Below are 23,820 nucleotides of genomic sequence, written 5' to 3'. Positions count from 1 at the left end.
TTGAAATGTTTCCACAGCCAATGATCTCATTTTAAGGACTCTTTATCTCATTATCTTATTTATTGTTATTTATCTATATATGCTTTTGCACAGTTTGTTGTCTTCTGCACTCTGGCCAATCTTTCATTATTCCCGTTACAGTAACTATTCTATAGTTTTGCTGACTATGCCCACAAGAAAAGTGAATCTCAGGGATGTATGTGGTGACGTATATGTACTTTGAACCACCTGTAACCGTACAAAACTGCATCCATCAAATAGGGAGCATGTTTTAATACATTCTGACAAGGCAAAATCTGTGGGAGGGCGAGGTCAGGAGGGACTGAGTGGCACAAGTGATGGTGGTGCCAATGTTTTATAGACAGATGTGAAGACTGTCCATCACATCTCATCTGGCTTTTCAAACGTTTAAATAGGAGATGAAGGGCAACATACAAAAATAAAATCAACTAATAATCAACTAATATCAACTAATAACAACAAACTAACCTCATCTGGACTGGCTGCTTGGTAAGTTCGACATGCATCTTCATAACTTTGTTCGGCTTCAGCTCGGTCCGGTGAATCAGGCCCACGAGACTCATAGACTGGTGTAACATTGTGGCACAATGAAATTGCTTTCACTGCCTCGTGAACACGAATGGCGACAGTTTTACGCATTTTAGGCGTAGCTGAGGAGGATTTGTCTTGTGAAGCAGGTGGAGGCTGGGGAACAAAAGAATCCCAGTTTATTTCAGCATAATAGTTACATTCATCATCATCAGGATGGCATGGTAATGCAGTGGTTAGCGTAACAACATTACAGTGCCAGCGATCGGAGTTCAATTCCCGCTATCTGTAAGCAGTGTACTCCCTGTGACGGTGTGTGTTTCCACCCACATTCCAAAGACATACAGGTTAGAGCTAGTAAACTGTGCGCATGCTACCTTGATATTGGAAGCTTTGTGATGCTTGTGGCTGCCTCCAGCACATATTTGGACTGTGCTGGTTGTTGACACATTTCACTGTATGTTTCAATGTACATGTGACAAATAAAGATCATCTTTCTCTTTCTTCATCACTACAAAAGGAGAGAGAACAACACAAACCAAGGGGACGAGACAGCACTTTTTCACAGTTCAGATCTTACCTTTCGGAACAACTTAGACAGAAGTAGGGAAATATAATCTGCTCACTAACTCTTCAGAAATCAACACTGCTCAATAATTTAATTCCCTCACGAATGATCTAATTTGACATTATCTTTACCTACAAGATAACTAATCAAATAAAAAGGTTTCAAATGCAAATTTAGCATTATAAGTCCTTCTAAGGATGTAGAATCCTGACCACCTTTGGGGCTCTATATCTGCTGTGAGTGACAATGACAGATAATTAAAGTACTTGTGCCAACAACACTGAACAAAATAAAGACTTATTGCATGAATGGTTGACATGGAAGTGGAGTTAATATTCTCTGTTACAAAATCAAAAAGAATTGCAGCATGGCTTTAGAGGAAGCCTTTGTTGCTTCTGAGAGGTATAATAGAATACAAGATGCATGTGAAAATGCATTGTCAAGTTGTTTGGGTAAAAATCCTCAAATGTTCCCAGCAGCTCAGAAAATCTGTTACATTTAGTAATTTGTAAGTTATTGCTCCAGACTTGGAAAAAAAGAATGGAAGGAAAGCCTTTGTATGCATCTTCCATTGTGTGTCTAAGTGTCATGTATAATAGAACTTGACAGCAAGCAAATGTAAAAAAACAAAACACCACTCATTCTGGTACGTCTGACTTTCTAGACTATAGTTTTATGTGTAATGTACACTTAAGCTTGATTATTTTACTTAGGTATAGACAGAGCGTCCTCAAATACCCTCAACGTCCAACTCCTCCATCACCCCCTCCACTCCTAATCAGAAAGATGAAAACCAGAGAGGCTTTTTAGTTTTTGTCAAGTAACTCCAACTTGGAATCATTCATCATGCATTTGTGCATCTTAAGTGGAAGGTAGAATTGGAAGGCTTTGATTTTTCTGCAGCCAAGAAAGCAACCAGAACTTACCATTAACACTCATCGATAATAGCTAACCTCACGCATCACTGTATGTGAAAGCGTACTCTCAAATCCATAAGCTAGCATGGATTTAACACCTTCAGCTGAAGGGGGTGAGAGAGAATTGTTATAAATATTAACAAAAAAATGGACAGTAGAATGGAAGTTTAGATGCTTGTAACAGAAGAATATACAGTACTGTACCAAAGTCTTAGGCACATGCGGTATATATAGCCAGGGTGCATAAGACTTTGGCAAAGTACTGTATTTGTCAACATGGAGCAGAGAGCGAATTTGTAAAACTGGCAGGAGCAACGGATATTGGGAAAAGGCGCCGCAGGACACTAAACAAGGTCATCTGATTCCAAACAACTTGTTTATTGATCATTAGAGAATGTCTCTCTGATGCTTCCCACTCCCTCCCCTCTCCATTTCCCGATTATGGTTCCCCTCCCCCTGACCAATCTTAGTCCACAATCAAGACCCATATCAGAATCAGGCTCATCATCATTCACATATGTCATAAAATTTGGTTTTTTTTGTGGCATCAGTACAGAGTAATACATAAAATTACTACAGTACTGTGGAAATATCATAGGCATCCTAGCTACATATATGTGCTCAAGGCTTTTGCACAGTACTGTAGTACAATGATTTTGTCAATGATTAAATAAAAATTTACACACTTGCTTTCAGAGGATATGTTCGATTCTGAGGCACATCGTATTTTGAGAAAAATACTATTTTTCCTTTGGGGTGGTAGGTTGACTATTAGTAGCAACATCAGATTAAGTTACCAGAGTTTCTCTTTAACTGGGCAAAGATATCGCAACCATTTCACTGGCAGTCCAAAAACATGAATCTTCTTAGATGAGGGTTAAACAAATCCTTGAAAAAAAAATGACCAAAAGCTGGTAACAATGAAAGGGTAGACTGGGAAAATGTCTATTAACTGGAATAGATCCTAGCGTTAATAGGAAATGATGAAAAGATGAAACAGAAGGTGAAAATTTATTTCTAAGTCATATATTCAATCATTTTCTGGAATCCTAAATAATAAATTCCACCCTTCTGCCAGAGATTCACAGCTAGCCACAGTTTCACAGATGCCAAACATTTCACTTCACTTTTTAATATGTGAACCAAGGCAAACAGTATGATTCAACACAACATCACTCAGTTTTGAATCATCATCCATTTGGCACAGAACAGTGCAGTGATTAGCTTTTTTTTAAAAAAAACACATTCTTAGCCAATTCATGCAAGATGAAACTTTACTGCTCACCAAGGAATAGTTTATCATTATCAGAGGACAGCATGTAATTAACGTTTAAACAGAATCAAAGTAGAGTTAATATAATTAATTCGACTGACCAGGCAAAATACAATTCTGGTTGTAAATCTTCCGAGTAACTTTAATTAACAGGTTAATTTGGATGTTGAAACTTGGCAATAAATTAAAGATTAGCTTTACCTGTATGTTGAAAGACACAGTGAAATGAGTCATTTGTGTCAAATCAAATCAGCAATGATTATGTTGGGCTGCCTGCAAAGTTTGCCAAGCTTCCTACACCAACATACCATGCCCACAATTCATTACCCCCAACTATATACCTTTGGAACATGGGAGGAAATCAGGGCACTAGAGGAAACCCTCACAGTCATGCGAGAACATACAGACCACTTACAGACAGTGGCAGAAGTCAAGCCCCAATCTTACAGCTGGTACTGCAAGTGTTGCACTAACTGATATACTACCATGCCATTCTTTATATAAATAAATATTTACATTTATTTGTGATGCACCATCAATAACTCTCAGAGTCGTGAGGCGAGAGATAGGCTTTTATTATCTGGAAGAGAGCAGTCAGCAGCAAGAGACCATCACACAACATCCTGGAGACTGAGGGAGGAGCAGTGCCTCCAATCGCCTTTATACAGGGGTCTGTGGGAGGAGCCACAGGAGCAGTCAGCGGGTGGGGGGGGGGGGGGGGAACGTGTCCAGACAGGTATATGTAGTTCACCACAATTTGTCAATATAAAGTTTTGATAATAAACAAAATAGTGAATGATGTATCATAATATGTAAAGAACAAATGAACTGTACAGTACACACAAAAAATGTGTACCAGACTCATTGTGAAACCAATGAATGGGTTCAGCATCAAGATTGTATGGGTTATTAGCAAGGGTCAATAAAGGTTGGGTTTTAATGGAGCAGCCGTTTCTGGAGTGGGGAACTGAGGCTTTGACTCAAGAGGCTTCAGAGCTAGGAGAAGTGAAGGCTAGGATGAGGTTTCTATCAAGTTTCTCTTTCTTTCTTTGTGCCTGGCTAGAGTGGTGAGAATGGATCCCAGGGTCACGTGTGCATGTCATGCAAGACATGGGAGATTTCAAGTCCTCCAGTCTCCCCAACTGCTACAGTGCATATAAAAAGTATTCAACCCCCTTGGAAGTTTTCATGTTTTATTATTTTAAAACATTGAGTCACAGTGGATTTGATCTGGCTTCTTGACACTGATCAACAGGAAAGACTCTTTCATGTCAAAGTGAAAACAGATTTCTACAAATTGGTCTAAATTTACTACAATTATTAAACACACAATGATTGATTGCATTATTACTCCCCCCCTACAAGTCAGTATTTAGTAGATGCACGTTTGGCAGCAATTACAGCCTTGAGTCAATGGATAGGTCTGTATCAACTTTGCATATCTGGACACAGCAATCTTTCCCCATTCTTCTTTACAAAACAGCTCAAACTCTGTCAGATTACATGGGGATCGTGAGTGAACAGCCCTTTTCAAGTCCAGCCACAAATTCTCAATTGGATTGAGGTCTGGACTCTGACTTGGCCACTCTGACTTGTTGTTTTTAAGCCAATCTTGTGTTGTTTTGGCTTTATGCTTGGGGTCATTATCTTGCTGAAAAACAAATGTTCTCCCAAGTTGCAGTTCTCTTGCAGACTCCATCAGGTTTTCCTGCCCTGTATTTTGTTGCATTCATTTTACCCTCTACCTTCACAAGCCTCCAGGGCCTGCAGCAGTGAAGCATTCCCAAGCATGATGCAGCCACCACCGTGCTTTATGGTGTGTTTTTGAAGAAGTGCAGTGTTTGGCTTGTACCAAACATTGCGTTTAGTCTGATAGACAAAAAGTTCAGTTTTGGTTTCATCAGACCATAGAACCTTCTTCCAGCTGACTTCAGAGTCTATCACATGCCTTTTGGCAAACTCCAGCTGAGATTTCATGTGAGGTTTCCCCCTCCCCCCCAACAATGGCTTTCTCTATGCCACTCTCCCATAAAGCTGAGACACCCGGTGAAGCACTCAGGCAACAGTTGTTCTATACACAGTCTCTCCCATCTCAGCAACTGAAGCATGTAACTCCTCCAATGTTGTCATAGGTCTCTTGGTGGCCTCCCTCACTGGTCCCCTTCTTGCACGGTTACTCGGTTTTTGAGGTTGGCCAGCTCTAGACAGATTTACAGCTGTGCCTTATTCTTTCCATTTCTTGATGATTGACTTAACTATACTCCAAGGGAAATTCAGTGACTTGAAAATTTTTTTGTATCCATCTACTGACCTGTGCTTTTCAATAACCTTTTCACAGAGTTGCTTGGAGTGTTCTTTTGTCTTCATGCTGTAGTTTTTTCTGGGATACTGACTCACCAGCAGATGGAACTTCCAGACACAGGTGTATTTTTACTACAATCAGTTCCTCCAGCATTTTGTGTGTGTTGGCTGCACCAGTGATGATTTGATGTGTTATATTAAAGCAGGTGAATTCCAATGCAATCAATTATTTTGCGTTTTGTATTTCTAATGAATTTAGATCACTTTGTAGAGATCTGTTTTCACTTTGTCACGAAAGACTTTTTTTTTCTATTGAGCAGTATCAAAAACAGTCAAATTAAATCCACTATGATTCAATGTTGTAAATCAATAAAACATGAAAACTTCCAAGGGGAAGTGAATACTTCCTGTAGGCACTGTTCAGCTGTGAGAAGTACATCTCAGTGTAACTTGTTAGGAAACTGAAGCTGCAGCTGGATGACCTATGGTTAATTTGGGAGAAGGAGGAGGTGGTAGTTACAGGGGGTAGTCACACCCCAGTTGCAGGAGGCAGGTAGCTGGGTGACTGTCAGTAGAAGGAAAGTGCATAGGCAGATAGTACGGAGTACCCATGTGGCTGTTCCCCTCAGTAATAAGTATATTGTTTGGATTCTGTTGGGGGAAAGCCACAGCAAGCAGCTCTTTGCAAAGAGTCTGGCTCTGTGGGTCAGATGGGAAGGGGGGGATAGAGAAGATCAGAGTGATAGTTAAGGGAACAGACAGAAGGTTTTCTGGACATGAAATTCACCAGCGGATGGTACTCTGCCTCCCAGGCTCCAGCATTAGAAATGTTTCAAATCAGGCTCACATTATTCTTAAGGGGGGAGAGTAAGTAGCCAGAAGGTGTAGTATATATTGGTACAAATTATATAGTTGGAAAAAGGGATGAGGTCCTACAGAGGAAATACAGGGAGCTGGGTAGGAAGCTGCAAAGCAGGACCTCAGGGGTAGTAATCTTCAGATTGCTGCCTGTGCCATATATCAGTGAGGGTATGAATCAGATGATATGGCAATTGATTGACTGATTGGTGCCTTCTTAATGCAAAAGGTGCAGATGGGTCAGAAATTCTTCGGTGCACCTAGGAAGGATTCCTAATACACTATGTATTCAGGCTGACTTGAGGAGATGCCATACTGGATCTGGTGCTAGACAATGACCAGGTCTAGTTTCTTAGTGGGCAAGGTCACGTGATACATCTGTCAGTGGGTGAACATTTTGGAGCAGTGACCACAATTCCCGGACCTTTAGCATAACCTTGGACAGAGATAAAGAACAGACAGTAATGAAAAGAATTTAAATGGGAAGAGGATCTTGGGAACATAATTTGGGAATGGATGCAGTCAGGGAAATGTACAAAGGAAACGTGGAGGTTGTTTAGGGAGCAGTTGCATTGTGTTGTGAAAAGATTTGTCCTAGGTAAAGATGTTAGGGCGAATGAACCATGGTTGACAAGAGATATGGAACATCTAGTCAAGTGAAAGAAGCTCTCTTAAAGTTTAGGAAGCAATGAACAGATAGGGCCTAAAAAAGAATTATGAAGTAGCCAGGAAGCAGTTGAAGAATGGACTTAGCTAGGAGGGGACATGAGAAAGCCTTGGTGAGTAATATTAAGGAAACTCCCACAATGTTCTACATATACGTGAGGAACAGAAGGATGACAAGTGACTGTAGGATGAAACAGGGACAGAAGAGGAAACATGCATCTGTAGTCAGATTAGGGAAGATCCTTAATGAATACTCTGCTTCAGTATTCACCAGCGAGTGGGAACTTGATGAATGTGATGACAGAGGACAGGCTGCAATGCTGAAACATGTTGATGTTGAGAAAGAACTGTGCTGGAACCTTTGCAAAGCAATAGGATAGATAATTCCCTGGGGCTGAACAGGATTTACTCCAGATTACCAAGGGAAGTGATAAAAGAAATTGCTGTCCCTTTGTCAATTATCTTGGTGTCTTCGCTGACCGTAAGAGTAGTACCAAAAGATAGGAGAGTGGCAAATGCTATTCCTTTGTTCAAGAAAGGGAGCAAGGATAACTCTGTGAGTTGTAACTAGTAAGGCTTACTTCAGTGATGGTCAAGTTATTGAGGGAAATTCTTGGACAGGATCTATGAGCATCTGCAGATACATAGCTTGATTAGGGTAGTCAATGTGGCTTTGTGAGGGGTAGGTTATACCTGAAGCCTGATTGAATTCTTTGAGGATGTGACAAATCACACTGATAAAGGCAAAGCAGTGGAGGTGGTGTACCTCGATTTTAGTAAGACATTTGAAAAGGTTCCCCAAGGTAGTCAGAAAGTCAGGAGGAATGGCATCCAGGGAAACTTGACTATATAGATTTAGAATTGGCTTGCCTGTTGAAGGCATAGTAGATGGAGCCTGTTCTGTCTGGAGATCAGAGACCAATGGTGTTCCACAGGGATCTGCTCTGGGACCCCTGTTCTTTGTGATCTTTAGAAATGACTTGGATGAGGAAATGGAAGGGGACTAGTAAGTTTGCAGATGACACAAAGGTTGGTGGTGTTGTGGACAGTGGGAAAGGTTGTCATAGTTTATAATGGGATATTAACAGGATGCAAAGCCAGGCTGAGAAGTGGCAGATAAGAGTTCAGCTCAGAAAAGTATGAAGTGATTCACTTCGGAAAATTTAATTTGAAGGCAGAATACAGGATTAATGGCAGGATTCTTAGCAGTGTTTAGGAACGGAGGGAACTTCGCATACATGTCCATTGATCTCCCAAAGTTGCCGTACGTAATAGGGTTGTTAAGGAGTATGGTGTGTTGGTCTTCATTAGTTGGGGGATTGAGTTCAAAATCCACAAGGTAATGTTGCTGCTCTATAAAACTGGTTAAACCACACTTGGAATGTTCTGTTCCGTTCTGGTCACCTCTGTACAGAAACAATATGGAAGTTTTAGAGAGAATGCAATGGGGATTTGCCTGGAAGCAGCCAGGATTAGAGTGTATATCCAATGAGGATAGGCTGAGGAGCTAGGGCTTTTCTCTTTGGAGCAAAGGAGAATGAGAGGTGATTTGATAGAGGTGTATAAGATGATTAAAGGCATGGAAAGAGTGATCAGCCAGCACCTTTTACCCAGGGCAGAAATAGCTAATATAATAGGGCATACATTTAAGTTAATTGGAAGAAAGTACAGGAGTGACATCAGAACTCTTTTTTTCCCCACACAAAGAGTGATGAGTGTATAGAATGCGCTGCCAGAAGTGGTGCTAGAGGCAAGGTTGAAAGAAAAACTGGAGGGCTATGTGGGAGGGAAGGGTCGGTTTGATCTTATAGTAGGTTGAAATGTCAGCACAACAACATGGGGCTGAAGGACCTGTATTGTGCTATACTATACTATGCTCTCTGTAGCATTTAATTGCCCCTTCATTCAGTCACGCCGGAAATGATTAGTTTGGTCACACACTTACCTGCGTATATGCACTAAAAACATGGCTCTCTACTTCATCCATTGAATCCAGTCCATAGGACACTGTACCCAAATGAAGACGCCTGAACTGCATCTCATTTTTGGTCAGGGTTCCTATGAAAAAGGGAAAAAAGGGCAAAGTTACTGAACTTTGTAACTTATCAAAGGACATTTTAGTCACATGACACTATTGCCTCTTGAAGGGCAACACCATTCAACAGGATACATTTCTTTAACTTTTGACAAAGACTGGAATTTGCCTTTTCTGCCATATACTTAATGCAACATGTGGTTGTGGGTATTTATTCTATCCTGTGGGATTTCACTTTGTGTGGTAGTGTAAAATTCACAACAGCAAATAGGCAACCTATTTTGTATTGCACTCAGATTTTAACTTCCTAAATAATAAATCGGGAGAGATGCAAAAGAAAAAGTGGCTGCTAACCTCTAACCACAAGTTTGATGCAAATAAAAAAAAACATAATCATTGCAACAAGTTCTCAGCAGGAATTACACAAAAGTTGTTATTGACCACTCCAGAGTGTGAGTGCACTGAAGACATTGCATCTTACTTCATTTTCCCGGTTCGTGCATTATAGAAACCAAATCTAGCACATCAATTAGCAACCTAGCTAAGATTATCCAGCTGTAACACCAGGGGTTTTGATAAGGAGGTGTAGAAACCATTTTTCAAAATGATCTAATTTCCTTTCTGGAAACTCTTAACTACAAATATTTACACACATTTTCAAACTAAATGCGATACTAAACATAAAATGAGATATTTTGTTGCATTACAACATTTGTACTAAACAGTTTAAAAAAATATTCTTCAAAGTTCACCTCTGACGGGACCAAGGACTCAGACCATAAGACATTCCAGCAGAATTAGGCCATTTGGCCTACTGAGTCTGTTCCACCATTTGATCACAACTGATCTATTTCCTCTCAACGCCATTCTCCTGCCTTCTCTCCATAACCTTTCACACTCTGACTTATAAAGAATCTATCAACCTCCGCCTTAAATGTACTCAATGACCTGGCGTCCACAGCTGTCTGTGGCAACAAATCCCACAGATTCACCACCCTCTGACTAAAGAAATTACTTGTCATCTTCATTCTAAATGGATGTCCCCTCTATTCTAAGGCTGTGCCCTCTGGTCCAAGACTACATCACTTTAGGAAACATCCTTTCCACATCCATTCTATCTAGACCTTTTAACATTCCATAGGTTTCAATGAGATCTCACCTCATTCTTCTAAATTCCAGTGGGTACAGGCCCAGAGCCATCATTTACTCCTCATATGATAAGTTTTCTATACAGGAATCATTTTCATGAACCTCCTTTGAACCCTCTCCAATGTCAGCACATAATTTATTAGGCAATGTGTCCCAAAACTGCTCTCAATACTCCAAGAGAAGCTTCACCAGTGTCATATAAAGCCTCAGTATTATATCCTCGGTTTTATACAGTCGGCCCTCCTTATCCACGAGGGATTGGTTCCGGGACCCCTCATGGATACCAAAAAACGTGGATGCTCAAGTCTCTTATTCAACCTGTCTCAATGCAGTGGACCTTATTTAACCTGTCTCAGTGGGGTGGACATTAGGACCCAGTGGCGGAGCACTGAATCCGTAATGTTTCTGTTCACGAAAATAATTACGATCGCGATTGAAAATAAAGTGGAAACCACAAAGCGATCGGAAAGAGGTGAAACGCCATCAGTCATTGGAAAAGCGTTAGGCTACAGTCGGTCAACGATCGGAACAAGTTTAAAGGATAAAATGAGAAAGGCCCTGCCCCGATGAAAGCTACAATTATTACTAAGCAACGCAGTGGTTTAATTATTGGGCTTTGGGGTTTTGGGTTTCTGATCCTCCTAATCAACCCGCACAGATGGACAACGCACTTGGGAGTGATCTGTCACTGGATCACCCGGCGCTGAAACATACGTTTCTTAAGTGTTTTATATGCATAGAAAGGTAAAATATATACTATATACTAAGACAAACGTTTGACTAACTGACGCTAAATAATACTGGATATACCTGTTCCGACTTCCTTAGTAAGAGAACTTCCGATTTTTTTTCAATCCCAATTCACGATAACCTACGCACACCCTCCCGTATACTTTAAATCATCTCTAGATTATTTACAATACCTAATACAATGTAAATGCTACGTAAAATAGTTGTTATACTGCATTGTTTAGGGAATAATGACAAGAAAAAAAGTCTATACATGCTCGAACGACAAGAGCTGGAAGAGCACTTCTGGGTTTTTTTCCCGATTCGCGGTTGGTCGAATTCGCACATGCGGAACTCGTGGATAAGGAGGGCCAACTGTATTTCAGATCTCTTGCAGTAAAAGCTAACATCGCATCCTAGGTGTAGTGCAAAACATTTGCTTTTGTTGTCCAAGTCTGTTTTACAAAATCTAGGCTTTAACAACTTGTGCTCCTAGGTTAATAGCTGGAGTATCTAAACCTTTCTGTGTTTCCACTTGTGCCTTTATTAAAAGGCATACATTTCCTCTACCACTTTGCTAGCTAAAATTTGAAAGAGCTGTATTATTTTCTAAGTGATAAATGACTACCATTTTTTACTCCACCCACAATTCCCCTAAAAAAAAGTAGCGGGCAAAAGATCTCTGAATCTCTTTCTTATGCATAGACTGAAAGAAGCCACCAACACAACAATTTTGAGAATTTCCAGCTTTCTATAAAAGTACCACTCCCTTTCAAGTTTACAAAATTCACTATGGGTTTACAAAGGCAGACAGCTTGTTACTAGAAAATTGTTAGCAGACTTTTCCTATAACAGAAATGCTCAGAATGAATCATAAACTTTCAACACAGCAAAGGCCATTAACTCGTTGGACCCTAGGTAACATTTTAAGAGTCAGATTCAGATTCATTTATTTGCCACAAAACATACAGTGAAATGTGTCATTTGTGTTAACAACCAACACCACCAAAGGATGCGCTGGAAGCAGCCCGCTAGTATTGCCACACTTTCCAGTACTAACATCACGTGCCCACAATGTTCAGAACAACACAAGCAATAGCAACAGCAACAAAAACAAAGCAAAAACAGCAAAACAAACTGCTTTCCTCCATCCCACCTACTCACACACACACACAAACAGGCCTCCAAGCCCAGGACAGGCCACCTCCAGGCCTCCAACATCCAATCCCTAACCCGGATTTGCAGACATTAGACCTCTGACTTCAATTATCCTGTTCCATTCCTATATCCTTTTTAAACAGCTCTCCTTCAAAAGCCACCACAGATATTTTCCATTACTTCAGATACAATATTTCTACTCTAAAATCACTTTCAACTTTTTCCTCTCTTTTGACAACATTCTTTATTTGATTATCTCTGACATTGACTTACTTGCATTATACAAATGCAAGTTTAACCTTGCTTTTTTTCATTATAATGTCCCTTAATTCTGAATGTCTTCAATTTTCCATTAACTTTCTATAAACAAAACCCTCCAGTTTTGAATAACTCTCACAATGAGGCCTCTTTTTTCTTGTTATCCTCCTTATGAACCCTTTCCATCTTCCTTTACATCTTCTTAACTTTGACAGCCTTGGAAGTACTCTGAGATAGACATGTACACAAAACACTAACAAAGAGGAATTACCTGTCTTGTCTGTTAGAACATAGGAAATTCTTCCAAGCTGTTCTGGAATGGTGCTAGCCCGTACCACTGTGCCAGGAATTTTATCATCTTTACGAATCATCAAACTGTAGACCATCTTTCCCATGTCCAGATTGACACGAATACTAGATAAATTAGAAGAAACGTACATAAGTTGATGGCTACGCTTACCTTGGGAACAAATAAGTACAGACTGAAGGAAATGAAGTCAATGAGATTTCTTCGGGTAGGTAATATAAAGATTTAGCCCATTGCCTTTTGGCTATAAATGAAAAGTATTAAAAAATGATCAGATTCGATCTGGCATTGCTCATATGAATACAAGTTGCAATAATGTTAGATATTTGAAAGGAAACATTATTTTTTTGCAGCAACATCTTGACTTACAAACATTAGATTTCCGAATTTTTGTTGCAATACCCTCAACTCTTAAGGGTATGTTTACATTTAAAGCAGTGTATTTGCTTAAAGATAAATTGAACTGAAGTATCAATTATGTATTTTGTCCAGCCTTTCGATTTAACAAGATTTTCTTAATGAAATGTTTTCCTGAAAAATAGACCTTATGTAGATCAAGGAATTATTGTACAAAAAGTAACTAGTTATGCTAAGCATTTCACATGACATAAAGGCAGCCATTCTGCCTATCTATGGAGAATTCCTATCAGTTCCCATTCCACCACACACTTCCCTGTGATCTGTTACTAACTCTCACATTTCCATCAATTTCCCCCGAGTCTCCTGCAGCTACATACACTGTGGGTAATTTGCTGTAACTCAATATGGAAACTATCAACAAGATCAGCTGAAAATTGCTCAGGATTTTTTTTTCTTCACAGGGAAAACCGTTTGAAGGACCTCAGTTCGGTTCAATTTGCTGCGTAATCTTTGCTGATAATGTCTACTCTGACAACATCTGTGCAGAACTACTGTGCATTTTTTCACTTTGCTCTCAGTTTGTGGTTGGCAGGCTCCTCTGAAAGGAAATAACAATATTAAGTGTTGAAAATACTCAGGTCAAGCAAGCAACATCTACGGAGAGAGAAACAGAGTTAATAATTCAGGACAGTGACCTTCATCGGAACTAGATCTTCAATTGCTCCAAATTTACTCTAATCAATGTTCAATATAACTGATCATCTCCTGCTTTTGTATGTTATTCCTGTAAGAATGAGAACATAATGCTTTGTTTTCATTCTCTTATATCTATTCCGTCATCACAATATGCATCAAATTTTGCAAACCTCGTGGCTCCAATATCTCATTTAATTCCTTACTTTCCAAAACATAAGAAGTCTCCTTGTTCCTCTTATCAAAATATTTATGGACTGAATTTAACTTGTCAATTATCTGCTCATTTAGCAAACCAGCTAGACATTACAGGGACAATCTTCCACATCATATTGACTCTACAAACTTGGTACTTTCCAAAACTATACCTCACCTGTGGTACATGAAACTTAAAAAAAATTACCACTTCCAAGTGTCATCTGTTCATTTTATAACAGACCCTGAAACATCCTTCAACTTCAGTCTTCTGATTTGCAACTTTCTTTCAATTCATCGTTACCCGATTTTGAGTCATTCAAAAGTCAATTACGCACATGAGAAAAATTTGAACGTTCATGTGGACCACATGCTCTTTGTGCTCCTCATTTACTCCAGGCTTCAGTGCTCAGGTCAATGTTATTCACCACGTGGACAAAGGAAATAAGTCCAGACACTGGCAATATGGCAGCAAAATGTACAGGTTATGCTTTATAAGGTGGGGAATCCAAAATGGAGATGGAAAGCAAACAATATTAGAAAAAAAATAATACTCTTGCAGGGAAAATGAGAGCAAATTCAATTGCTGTATTTACCTGATTGGAACTATGTGAGAGAACAGAAGGAAGAAGCGAAACAAATGGAGATACCAACGTCCCCTGAAATGCTGCAGGGCCACCATCACAAGGGATAATGCCACCAAAGCAACGAACAGGACCTTCATTAAACAGTTCACCTCCAGGTCAAACAGCCCCATCTATGAGGGGGAAAAAAAGGTTAAAGAATTACTTTTCCATACACATCCAGAAATATAAACTGTTGTAATGTGAGTATTATTAAAAGTAAGTTAAGACTACCGGAGTTGGCAGGATCTTTTTACTCCCAGTATGCATCGTATATAGTTCTTCCACCCAGGCCGCACGAGGTACCTGGAAGCCTCTGTATTGTAAATATCATCTGCCATCCCAGATAAAGATGCTCTTTTGGCCATAAAGTTGTTGAGTGGTCTTTTTGTAAAGTTACCACATATTTTTGGCGATGAGTTAAACTGGTTTTGTGGATGGGTCGGCCCCGTTTTCGATCAGGAGCTGTGAGCGAGCAAGCAGCCTCGTGTTTGGATGGCTGTGTTCAGAACGGTCGGTGTGTTTGACGAGCAAATCGAGGAGTGGCAGGAATATGAGGAAAGGTTGGGCCACTTTTTCTGTGCTAATGGAATTACTGAGGAGGCTAAGAGGAGTAAATTGTTCCGAGTGTGTGTGTGCGGGGCAAAGACATACAAGCTGATACAGAACTTAGCTACACCGTGGAAACTGGGAGAAATTCCATACGACGAACTGGTCAAGCTCGTCGGGAACCACCACAATCCAAAGCCTGCGGTGATAGTTCAATGGTTCAAGTTTCCCAGCCATGTCCGGAAGCCAGGTCAGTCTGTGGGTGATTTTGTGACCGAGCTTCAGCAGCTGTCGGAGCATTGTGATTTCGGAGCCATGTTGGATGACATGCTCCATGACAGATCAGTATGCGCCATTAATAATGACGACACACAATGCCGCTTGTTGGGGGAAACCCCACCGTTGACTTCCAAGACAGCCCTAGAGATTGCTCAAGGCATGGAGTTGGCTGCTAATAATACCAGGAAAGCATGTCCACCAGTGACTTTGCTAGAGGGAGAGACACTGGCAGAGGGGGCAGAGTCCCCTTAAGAGGATGGACATTCTCACGCGGCACACAGACCCCTCTCGTATCCCCAACAGTAGATCCACCCAAAACATCCTCACCAGCGGTGCCTGCTGGGTCACTGGGGGTAGTGCGTAGATCTCAGCACCCTTGCAAACCTCCTGACAGACTGACTCTTTGATTGGATAGTTTTTGTTGTTAGATTGAATATTGAATTTGCCATTTTTTTTTAGGTGTTTTGATATTGGTTACCTGTTGCTAATGATACCACTGTTTTTATTTCCCAGTTCTTCTATATTTGGGGAATGTTGGATTTTAAAGGGGGAGAAGTGTTGTAATGTGAGTATTATTAAAAGTAAGTTAATACTACTGGGGTTGGCGGGGTCTTCACTTCCGCTGTTTTTACTCCCAGTATGCATTGTATATAGTTCCTCCACCCATGCCGCACGAGGTACCTGGAAGCCTCTGTATTGTAAATATCATTTGCTGTCCCAGATAAAGATGCTCTTTTGGCCATCAAGTTGTCGAGTGGTCTTTTTGTAAGGTAGAAGTTACCACATAAACTTTACACTTTTGGTGTATTTTGTTCATCTGGGACATGATGCAATTCCTCTACTATTACCAGAGAACCAAATTCATTGAGTCACAGCTCATGAAAAAACAAAATGGAACTCTTCATTTTAGAGTAGGCAACTATGTGTCAAATCTGGCTCTTGCACAAGATTACAGTGAATCCATTCCAAGGTCTGTTTATACACTCATTCACCAGTTGATGCTACCCCTGCTGCCACCTTGTGGTAGGTAAAATTTATTATCAGAGTACACACGTCACCACATTCTGTTTCCTGCAGGCATATTGAGCAAATCATATATAAACAGGATCAATGAAAGAACAACCAGAGAGCAGAAGACAACAAACTCTGCAAATGCATGGATGGATAGATGGATAGCAATAAGTAACGAGAGCATGAAATAACAAAATAAAGAGCCCTGAAAGTGAGATCATTGGTTGTGGGAACATCTCAATAGATATCTTTTGTTCGAGAGCCTGATGATTGAGGGGCAGTAACTGTTGTTAAACCTGGTGGTGTGAGTCCTGAGGCACTTGTACCTTCTACCTGATGGCAACAGCAGGAAAGGAGCAAAGCCTGGGTGGTAAGGATTTTGGATGATGGATGCTGCTTTTCTACGACAGCGTTTCAAACAGAAGTGCTCAATGGCTGGAGGGTTTTACCCCTGATGTACTTCACAGGAAGATAAGGCCATCTTTAAAAACATTGTAACCATTGCAATTGCATACCCTAAACACTCTGAGGCAAATTGCTGGCTGTAGTAATTTAAGGTTGGTGCCTCAGGTTAGGGTGCTTAACAATAGCAGTCATAACTTATAACTTATATAACAGGATGCTGTATCCTTTTTTTAAAATATATAGATTGGAAGGGACGTGTGCAAGTCAGGCTGCATTGTCCTTCCCATAAATGATTCATAGTAATCTTTTATCATCATTTTAAAGCATTAATTGCCCAATTATGGACAAGTATTCCAATGTACCTCATTATATAAAAGAAAGCAGCCATTCTTATCAAGATGGAGGGTGTGGGTGGAGAGGAATTACTTGCTACTTATTTTAGAAGTTTTGTGTCAAAAAAATGAAGATCTGCTGAGGTCATGGCAAAGGACAATTTTTTTTTTAAAAACACATATATCCTGGCCCAACCCTACCCAAGAGTGTGATACCAGTAGATGAGTTACCTTCGTCTAGTTCTGAAAGCAGTGGTCCTCTAAAGCCCTTCTTCACTCCCATGCCTGCAGGTACCAAGAGCTAGACAATTTTGAAGCATGAGCTAATAAGAGTTGTCAACATTCATAGAAACTGTGGCCACAAAAGCAGGTCATAGACTGGTATCTTGGAGAAAATGGCTCATATCCTCACACCACAATGTCTTTCCACCATCTGCAATCCAATTTCACAATTGACCACTGGAATGAAGTGGTTTGAGAGATTGGTCATGAAGCATATTAACTCCTCCTTGAGCAGTGACTTCAATCTGCTCCCATTTGCCCATTGCCACTACAGGTCAACAGGCCATTTCACTGACCTTTTTTTCTTTTCAAATCTTTTTATTATTATTATTATTCAAAAATAACACAGGTACATTGAAATAACAACACTTATAATGCCTCAAAAAATTATCTTAAAGATTTTGAAAATTTTCGTGAATAAAAAAAACCCTACTAAGCAAAAAAAGTTTAAAAAAAAAGAAACCCATTGGGGGTACAACCCCGGAGCCATGCGTCATACAGAAAGCTTCTAAAAATAAACATCAAACCACCAACAAGAAAGAAAAATATATCAAAAAAATTTACAATTAGATCATGGAGAAAATCTCAGTTGACTGAAATGATAATAACGAGCACCCATCTCTTCTCAAAATCAAATAAAGGTTCAAAGGTTCGACTTCTAATTTTCTCTAAGCTAAGACACAGCATCATTTGAGAGAACCATTGTGACAAAGTAGGAGCTGATATATCCTTCCATTTCAACAAGATGGCCCTCCTAGCTATCAATGTAACAAATGCAATAACATGTTGGTCAGATACAGAAATACCATGGATATTCTGAGGAATTATTCCAAAAAGCACAGTCAATTTATTAGGCTGTAAGTTGATTCTGAGTGCTTTAGAAATTGTTGAAAAGACTGACTTCCAAAACTGTTTTAATATAGAACATGACCAGAACATATGTGTCAGTGTAGCTATCTCAGTTTTATATCTATCACAATACTTGTCAACATTGGGAAATATTTTAGAAAGTCTCTTCTTCGTCAAATGGTAACGATGTACAATTTTAAATTGAATCAGTGAATAACTAGCACAGATCGAAGAAGAGTTAACCAGCTTCAGAATCCGCATCCAATCCTCCCATATAAAAGTCAAATTACCGTAAGTTCCTTCTCCCAATCCTGTTTAAATCTTAAGTAAAGGATGTTTATCCCATTGCAATAATAAATTATGAATTCCTCCAAAAGAACCTTTCATTGAAGGATTCATTTTCATAATAGCATCTAACAAGCCAGCCTTCAATATGTAAGGAAAATTACTTAAATATTTTTGTAAAAAGTGTCTAACTTGAAGGTATTGTAAGAAGTGGGAATATGAGAGAGAATATTTATCAGCTAATTGTTCGAAAGACATCAATCTGCCTTCTTTAAATAAATCCAAAAAAGAATTAATACCTTTATTTTTCCAAAGTAAAAAAATTGGATCGCTCAAGGAAGGTTTAAAAAAGTAATTATGATAAATTAAACTACAAAGTTAAAATTTTTTAAGATTAAAAAAATTGCTGAACTGGAGCCAAATTTGTAAAGAGTGCTTAATCACAGAATATAGGTTTAAATTAGCAACTTTAGCTAATTGTATAGGTAGAGCAGCTCCTAATAACGAAGTTAAATAAAACTGTTTTACAGCTCTCAGTTCCAGGTTGGCCGATCATTCCTATCAACCCAATATAACCAAAAGGACATATATCGCAAATTAACAGCACAATAATACATTCTTAGATTAAGCAAAGCAAGACCTCTATCCTTTTTCAACTTTTGTAAATAACATTTACTAATTCCTGGTCTTTTATTATCCCAAATAAAAGACAGAATAATAGAATCAATCCGATCAAAAAACTTCTTGGTCAAAAAAAACAGGAATATTCTGAAATAAATATAAAAATTTTGGTAAAATCATTTTAACTACATGAATACGGCCAACAAGTGAAAATGTAAGTGGGCTCCATCTACTAAATGAGTACTTCATAGAGTCCACTGAGGGAGGAAAATTGGCTTTATAAAGATCTTTTTTTAAAAATAATTATGACACCTAAATATCTAAAAGGATTCTTTTGGATTCACTGAGCTTTCACTCAATTCTGGAACACTTAGACAAGGAAGATACATACATCAGGATGCTCTTCATTGACTACAGTTCAGTATTCAACACTATCATCCCCTCAAAACTAATCACTAAACTCCAAGACCTAGGCCTCAATAATGCCCTGCGCGATTGGATCCCCGATTTCCTCACTTGCAGACCCCAGTCAGTAGATTGGCAATGACATCTCCACAATCACTATCAGCACAGGGGCACAAGGTTGTGTACTTAGCCCCATGCTCTGCTGACTATACACTTATGACTGTGTGGCTAAGTACAGTTCCAGTGCCATATTTATGTTTGCCAATGACTCCACTGTCATTGGTAGAATCAAATGTGGTGATGAATCAGCATCTAAAAGGGAGATAAAAATCTCCCCTTAACAACCTGTCACTCAATGTCAGCAAGAAAAAGGAGCTGATTATGACTTCAAGAGAAGGAAACCAAGAGGTGTAGGAACCAGTCCTCATTGGAGAACAGAAGTCAGCAACTTTAAATTCTTCGGTGTTTTTATTTCAGAGGATTGGTCTTGGGCCCAGTACGTGAGTGCAGTTACGAAGAAAGCACGACAATGCTTCTACGTCCTTAAGAGTTTGCGAAGATTTTGCGTGACATCTAAAACTTTGACAAACTTCTATAGCTGTGTGGTGGAGAGTATATTAATTGGCTGCATCATGGCCTGGTATGGAAACACCAAAGTCGTTGAATAAAAAATCCTACAAAAAGTAGTGGATACAGCCCAGTCCATTACGGATAATGCCCTCCCTACTATTGAGCATATCTACATGAAATGCTGTCAGAGGAAAACAGCATCCGTCAGAGACCCCCAGTGACTATGTATTGGCAGCAAACAAAACAAAGAAAATGACTAAATTCCTTATTAATAATGATCACCACTAACAATGGAGATGTGAGCAGAGGCGAGGCAGAATTGACCCAAGACTGAGGAAAGTATGTTACTGAACCTACAAGGGAATGTACTATCTTGGATTTGGTCCTGTGCAATGAGACAGGTAAAATTAGTGATCTTGTAGTTAGGGATCCTCTTGGAAAGAATGATCAGAGTATGACTGAGGGTGCAATAGTTTGATCAAAAATCAGTGTATTATGCTTAAACAAGGGAGACTACAACAGGACGAGAGAGGTGTTAGATAGGGTGGACTGGGAACACAGGCTATATGATAGTGGGACTGTTGAGGAACAGTGGAAGACCTTCAAAGATATTTTTCATGGTGCTCAACAAAAGTATATCCCAGTTGAAAATAATGGTGGGGAGAGCCAGCCATGGGTAACTAAGTAAATAAAGGAGTGTATCAAACTAAAAACTAGTGCGTACAAAGTCACCAAGAGTAGTGGGAAACTGGAAGATTGGGAAAACTTTAAAAAGCAGCAAAGAACCTCTAAGTTTGCAATAAAGAAAGGGAAGACAGATTATGTACTGTAAATAAACTAGGATAATATAAAAATGGACGGTAAGAGTTTTTATAATTTATAAGCAGAAAGGGGTGGCTAAAGTGAACATAGGTCCCTTGGAGGTCGAGAAAGGTGAATTGACATTGGGTAATGAGGAGATGGCTGAGGTTTTGAATGACTACTTTGTGTCTGTCTTCACAGTGGAGGACACATCTAACATGCCAAAGAAAGATGATACAGAAGGATTGGCAGGTAAGGATCTCGATATCACTAAAGCGGTAGTACTGAGCAAACTTGTGGGCCTAAAGATAGACAAGTCCCCAGTTCTAATTCAATGGATCCAGGGTAGTGAAAGAAGTGGCAGAGGTTATAGTAGAGGGTTTGGTGACAATTTACAAAAATTCTCTGAACTCTGGGCTGGTCCTGGCGGATTGGAAGACGGCAAATGTCACACTGCTGTTCAAAAAGGGATGTAGGCAAAAGGCAGGTAACTAATGGCCAGTTAGTTTAAAATCTGTAGTTGGGAAAATGCTTGAAGCTATCACTAAATAAACAACGATCTATCAGGCAGATGCAGCATTGTATTAGCAAGGGCAGGTCCCGTTTGACAAACGTACTGGAGTTCATCAAGGATATAACATGTACAGTGGATAGAGGAAAATAGATGGATATTATTTACTTGGATTTCCAGAAGGCATTTGATAAGGTGCCACATAAAATACTTTTCCATAAGATAAGGTTGCATGGAGTTGGGGGTGATGTATTAGCATGGATAGAGCATTGATTAACCAATAGAAAGCAAAGAATTGGAATACATGGGTGTTTCTTTAGTTGGTGATCAGTGGTGAGTGGTGTGCCTCAGGGGGTCAGTGCTGGGCCTGCAACTGTTCATAATATACATTAACCATCTGGAGGAGGGGACTGAGTGTAGTGTTTCCAAGTCTGCTGATGACACTAAATTGAGAAGAAAAGCAATTTGTGCTGAGGATACGGAGAGTCATCAGAGACATATAGATAGGTTAAGTGAGTGGGCAAGGGTCCGGCAACTGGAGTACAATTTTGGTAGATGTAAGGTCATCTGCTTTGGAACGAAAAATGCACAATCAGATTATTTAAATGGTAAAAGATTGCAGCATGCTGCTGTGCAGAGGGACTTGGGAGTGCTTGTGCACAAATCACAAAAGGGTGGTTTGCAAGTGCAGCAGGCTATCAAGAAGGGAAATGGAATATTGGCCTTCATTGCTAGAGGGATTGAATTTAAGAGCAGGAGATAGTGCTACAAGTATACAGGGTACTGGTGAGGCTGCGCCTGGAGAACTGCATGCAGTTCTGGTCTCCTTACTTGAGGAAGGATATACTGGCTTTGGAGGCAGTGCAGAGGAGGTTCATCAGGTTGATTCCAGAGGTGAGGAGGTTAGACTATGAGGAGAGGTTGAGTTGCTTAGGACTGTACTCGCTGGAATTCAGATGGATGAGAGGGGATCTTGTAGAAACATATAAAATTATGAAAGGGATAGAGAAGATAGAGGCAGGAAAGTGGTTTCCTCTGGTAGGTGAGACTAGAACTTAGGGCCATTGCCTCAAGTTTCAGGGGACTAAATTTAGGACACTGACAAGGAACTGCTTTTCCCCCGGGATGCTTGTTGGTCTTTTTTCCATGGGTTCTTTTGGGATTTCTTTGTTTTGTGGCTACCTGTAAGGAGACAAATCTGAAGGCTGTAAAATGTATACATATTTTGATAATAAATATACTTTGAACTTCTCACTGCTGCCATCAGGAAGGTACAGGAGCCCCAGGACTTACATCGCCAGGTTCAAGAACAGGAATTACACCTCAACCACCTGGTTCTTGAACAAAAGGGGGTAACTTCATTCAACTTCCATTACGCTACCATTGAAATGTTCCCACAATCTATGGACTCACTTTCAAGGACTTTTCATCTCATATTCTTGATATTCATTGCTTATTTATTATTTATTTATTTTTGTATTTCTTAATAGTTTGCTGTCTTTTGCACTCTGGTTAAAAACCCAAGTTGATGTGGTGTTTCACTGATTCTGTTGTAGTTATCTTTCTATGGATTTATTGAGTATGTCTGTAAGAAAATACATCTCAGGGCTGTATATGGTGAAATGCAGTTTCAAGAAAAAGCTCGTGAACCCTTTGCAATGACCTGGTTTTCTGTATTAATTACTCATAAAATGTGGTCTGATCTTCATCTAAGTCACAATAATAGACAAACACAATCTGCCAAAACTACTAACATACAAACAATTGTACTTCTTCTCATCAATACTGAGTACACCATTTAAACAATCACAGTCTAGGTTCAAAAAGTATGTGAACCTTTGGGGTAATGCCTCCCACAACAGCTATTTAGAGTCAGGTGTTCCAATGAATGAATGCTGAAGGAGATGAAAAAGAACCCACCCGTAACAGCAAAAGACCTGAAGAAATCTCTAGAACTTGCTAAAGTCTCTGTTCATGTGTCCACTATAAGAAAAACACTGAACAAAAATGGTGTTCATGGAAGGACACCATTGAGGAAACCACTTCTCTCCAAAAAAAAACACTTCTCAAGTTTGCAAAAGACTACCTGGATGTACCATAATGCTTTTGGGACAATGTTCTGTGAACAGTTAAGACAAAAGTTGAACTTTTTGGTAGAAATGCACACCGCTATGTTTGGAGGAAAAAGGACACTGCATACCAACACAAAAAGCCTCATCCCAAGTGTAAAGCATCGTGGAAGGAGCATCATTGTTTGGGGCTGCTTTGCTGCCTTAGGGCC

The 23,820-nt window shown here is 39.7% G+C and overlaps 1 protein-coding gene across 1 annotated transcript in view; it reads right to left on the bottom strand.

The window, feature by feature from the left end:
• atp9a (ATPase phospholipid transporting 9A) overlaps window positions 1-23,820 on the bottom strand; it is a 182,950-nt gene that overhangs the window by 115,316 nt on the left and 43,814 nt on the right. Inside the window, exons 11-14 of the mRNA XM_073061648.1 lie at window positions 14,613-14,773; window positions 12,733-12,875; window positions 9,078-9,190; window positions 490-705 (exon numbers count right to left, since the gene is read on the bottom strand). Coding sequence (XP_072917749.1) covers window positions 490-705; window positions 9,078-9,190; window positions 12,733-12,875; window positions 14,613-14,773 — 633 coding nt within the window. The remainder of the gene's footprint in view (window positions 1-489; window positions 706-9,077; window positions 9,191-12,732; window positions 12,876-14,612; window positions 14,774-23,820) is intronic.

Source organism: Hemitrygon akajei, chromosome 11, assembly GCF_048418815.1.
Source record: "Hemitrygon akajei chromosome 11, sHemAka1.3, whole genome shotgun sequence".
Lineage (NCBI taxonomy): Eukaryota > Metazoa > Chordata > Chondrichthyes > Myliobatiformes > Dasyatidae > Hemitrygon > Hemitrygon akajei.
Note: the sequence above shows the minus strand (reverse complement) of the source record. Positions and strands in the feature narration are given on the sequence as shown.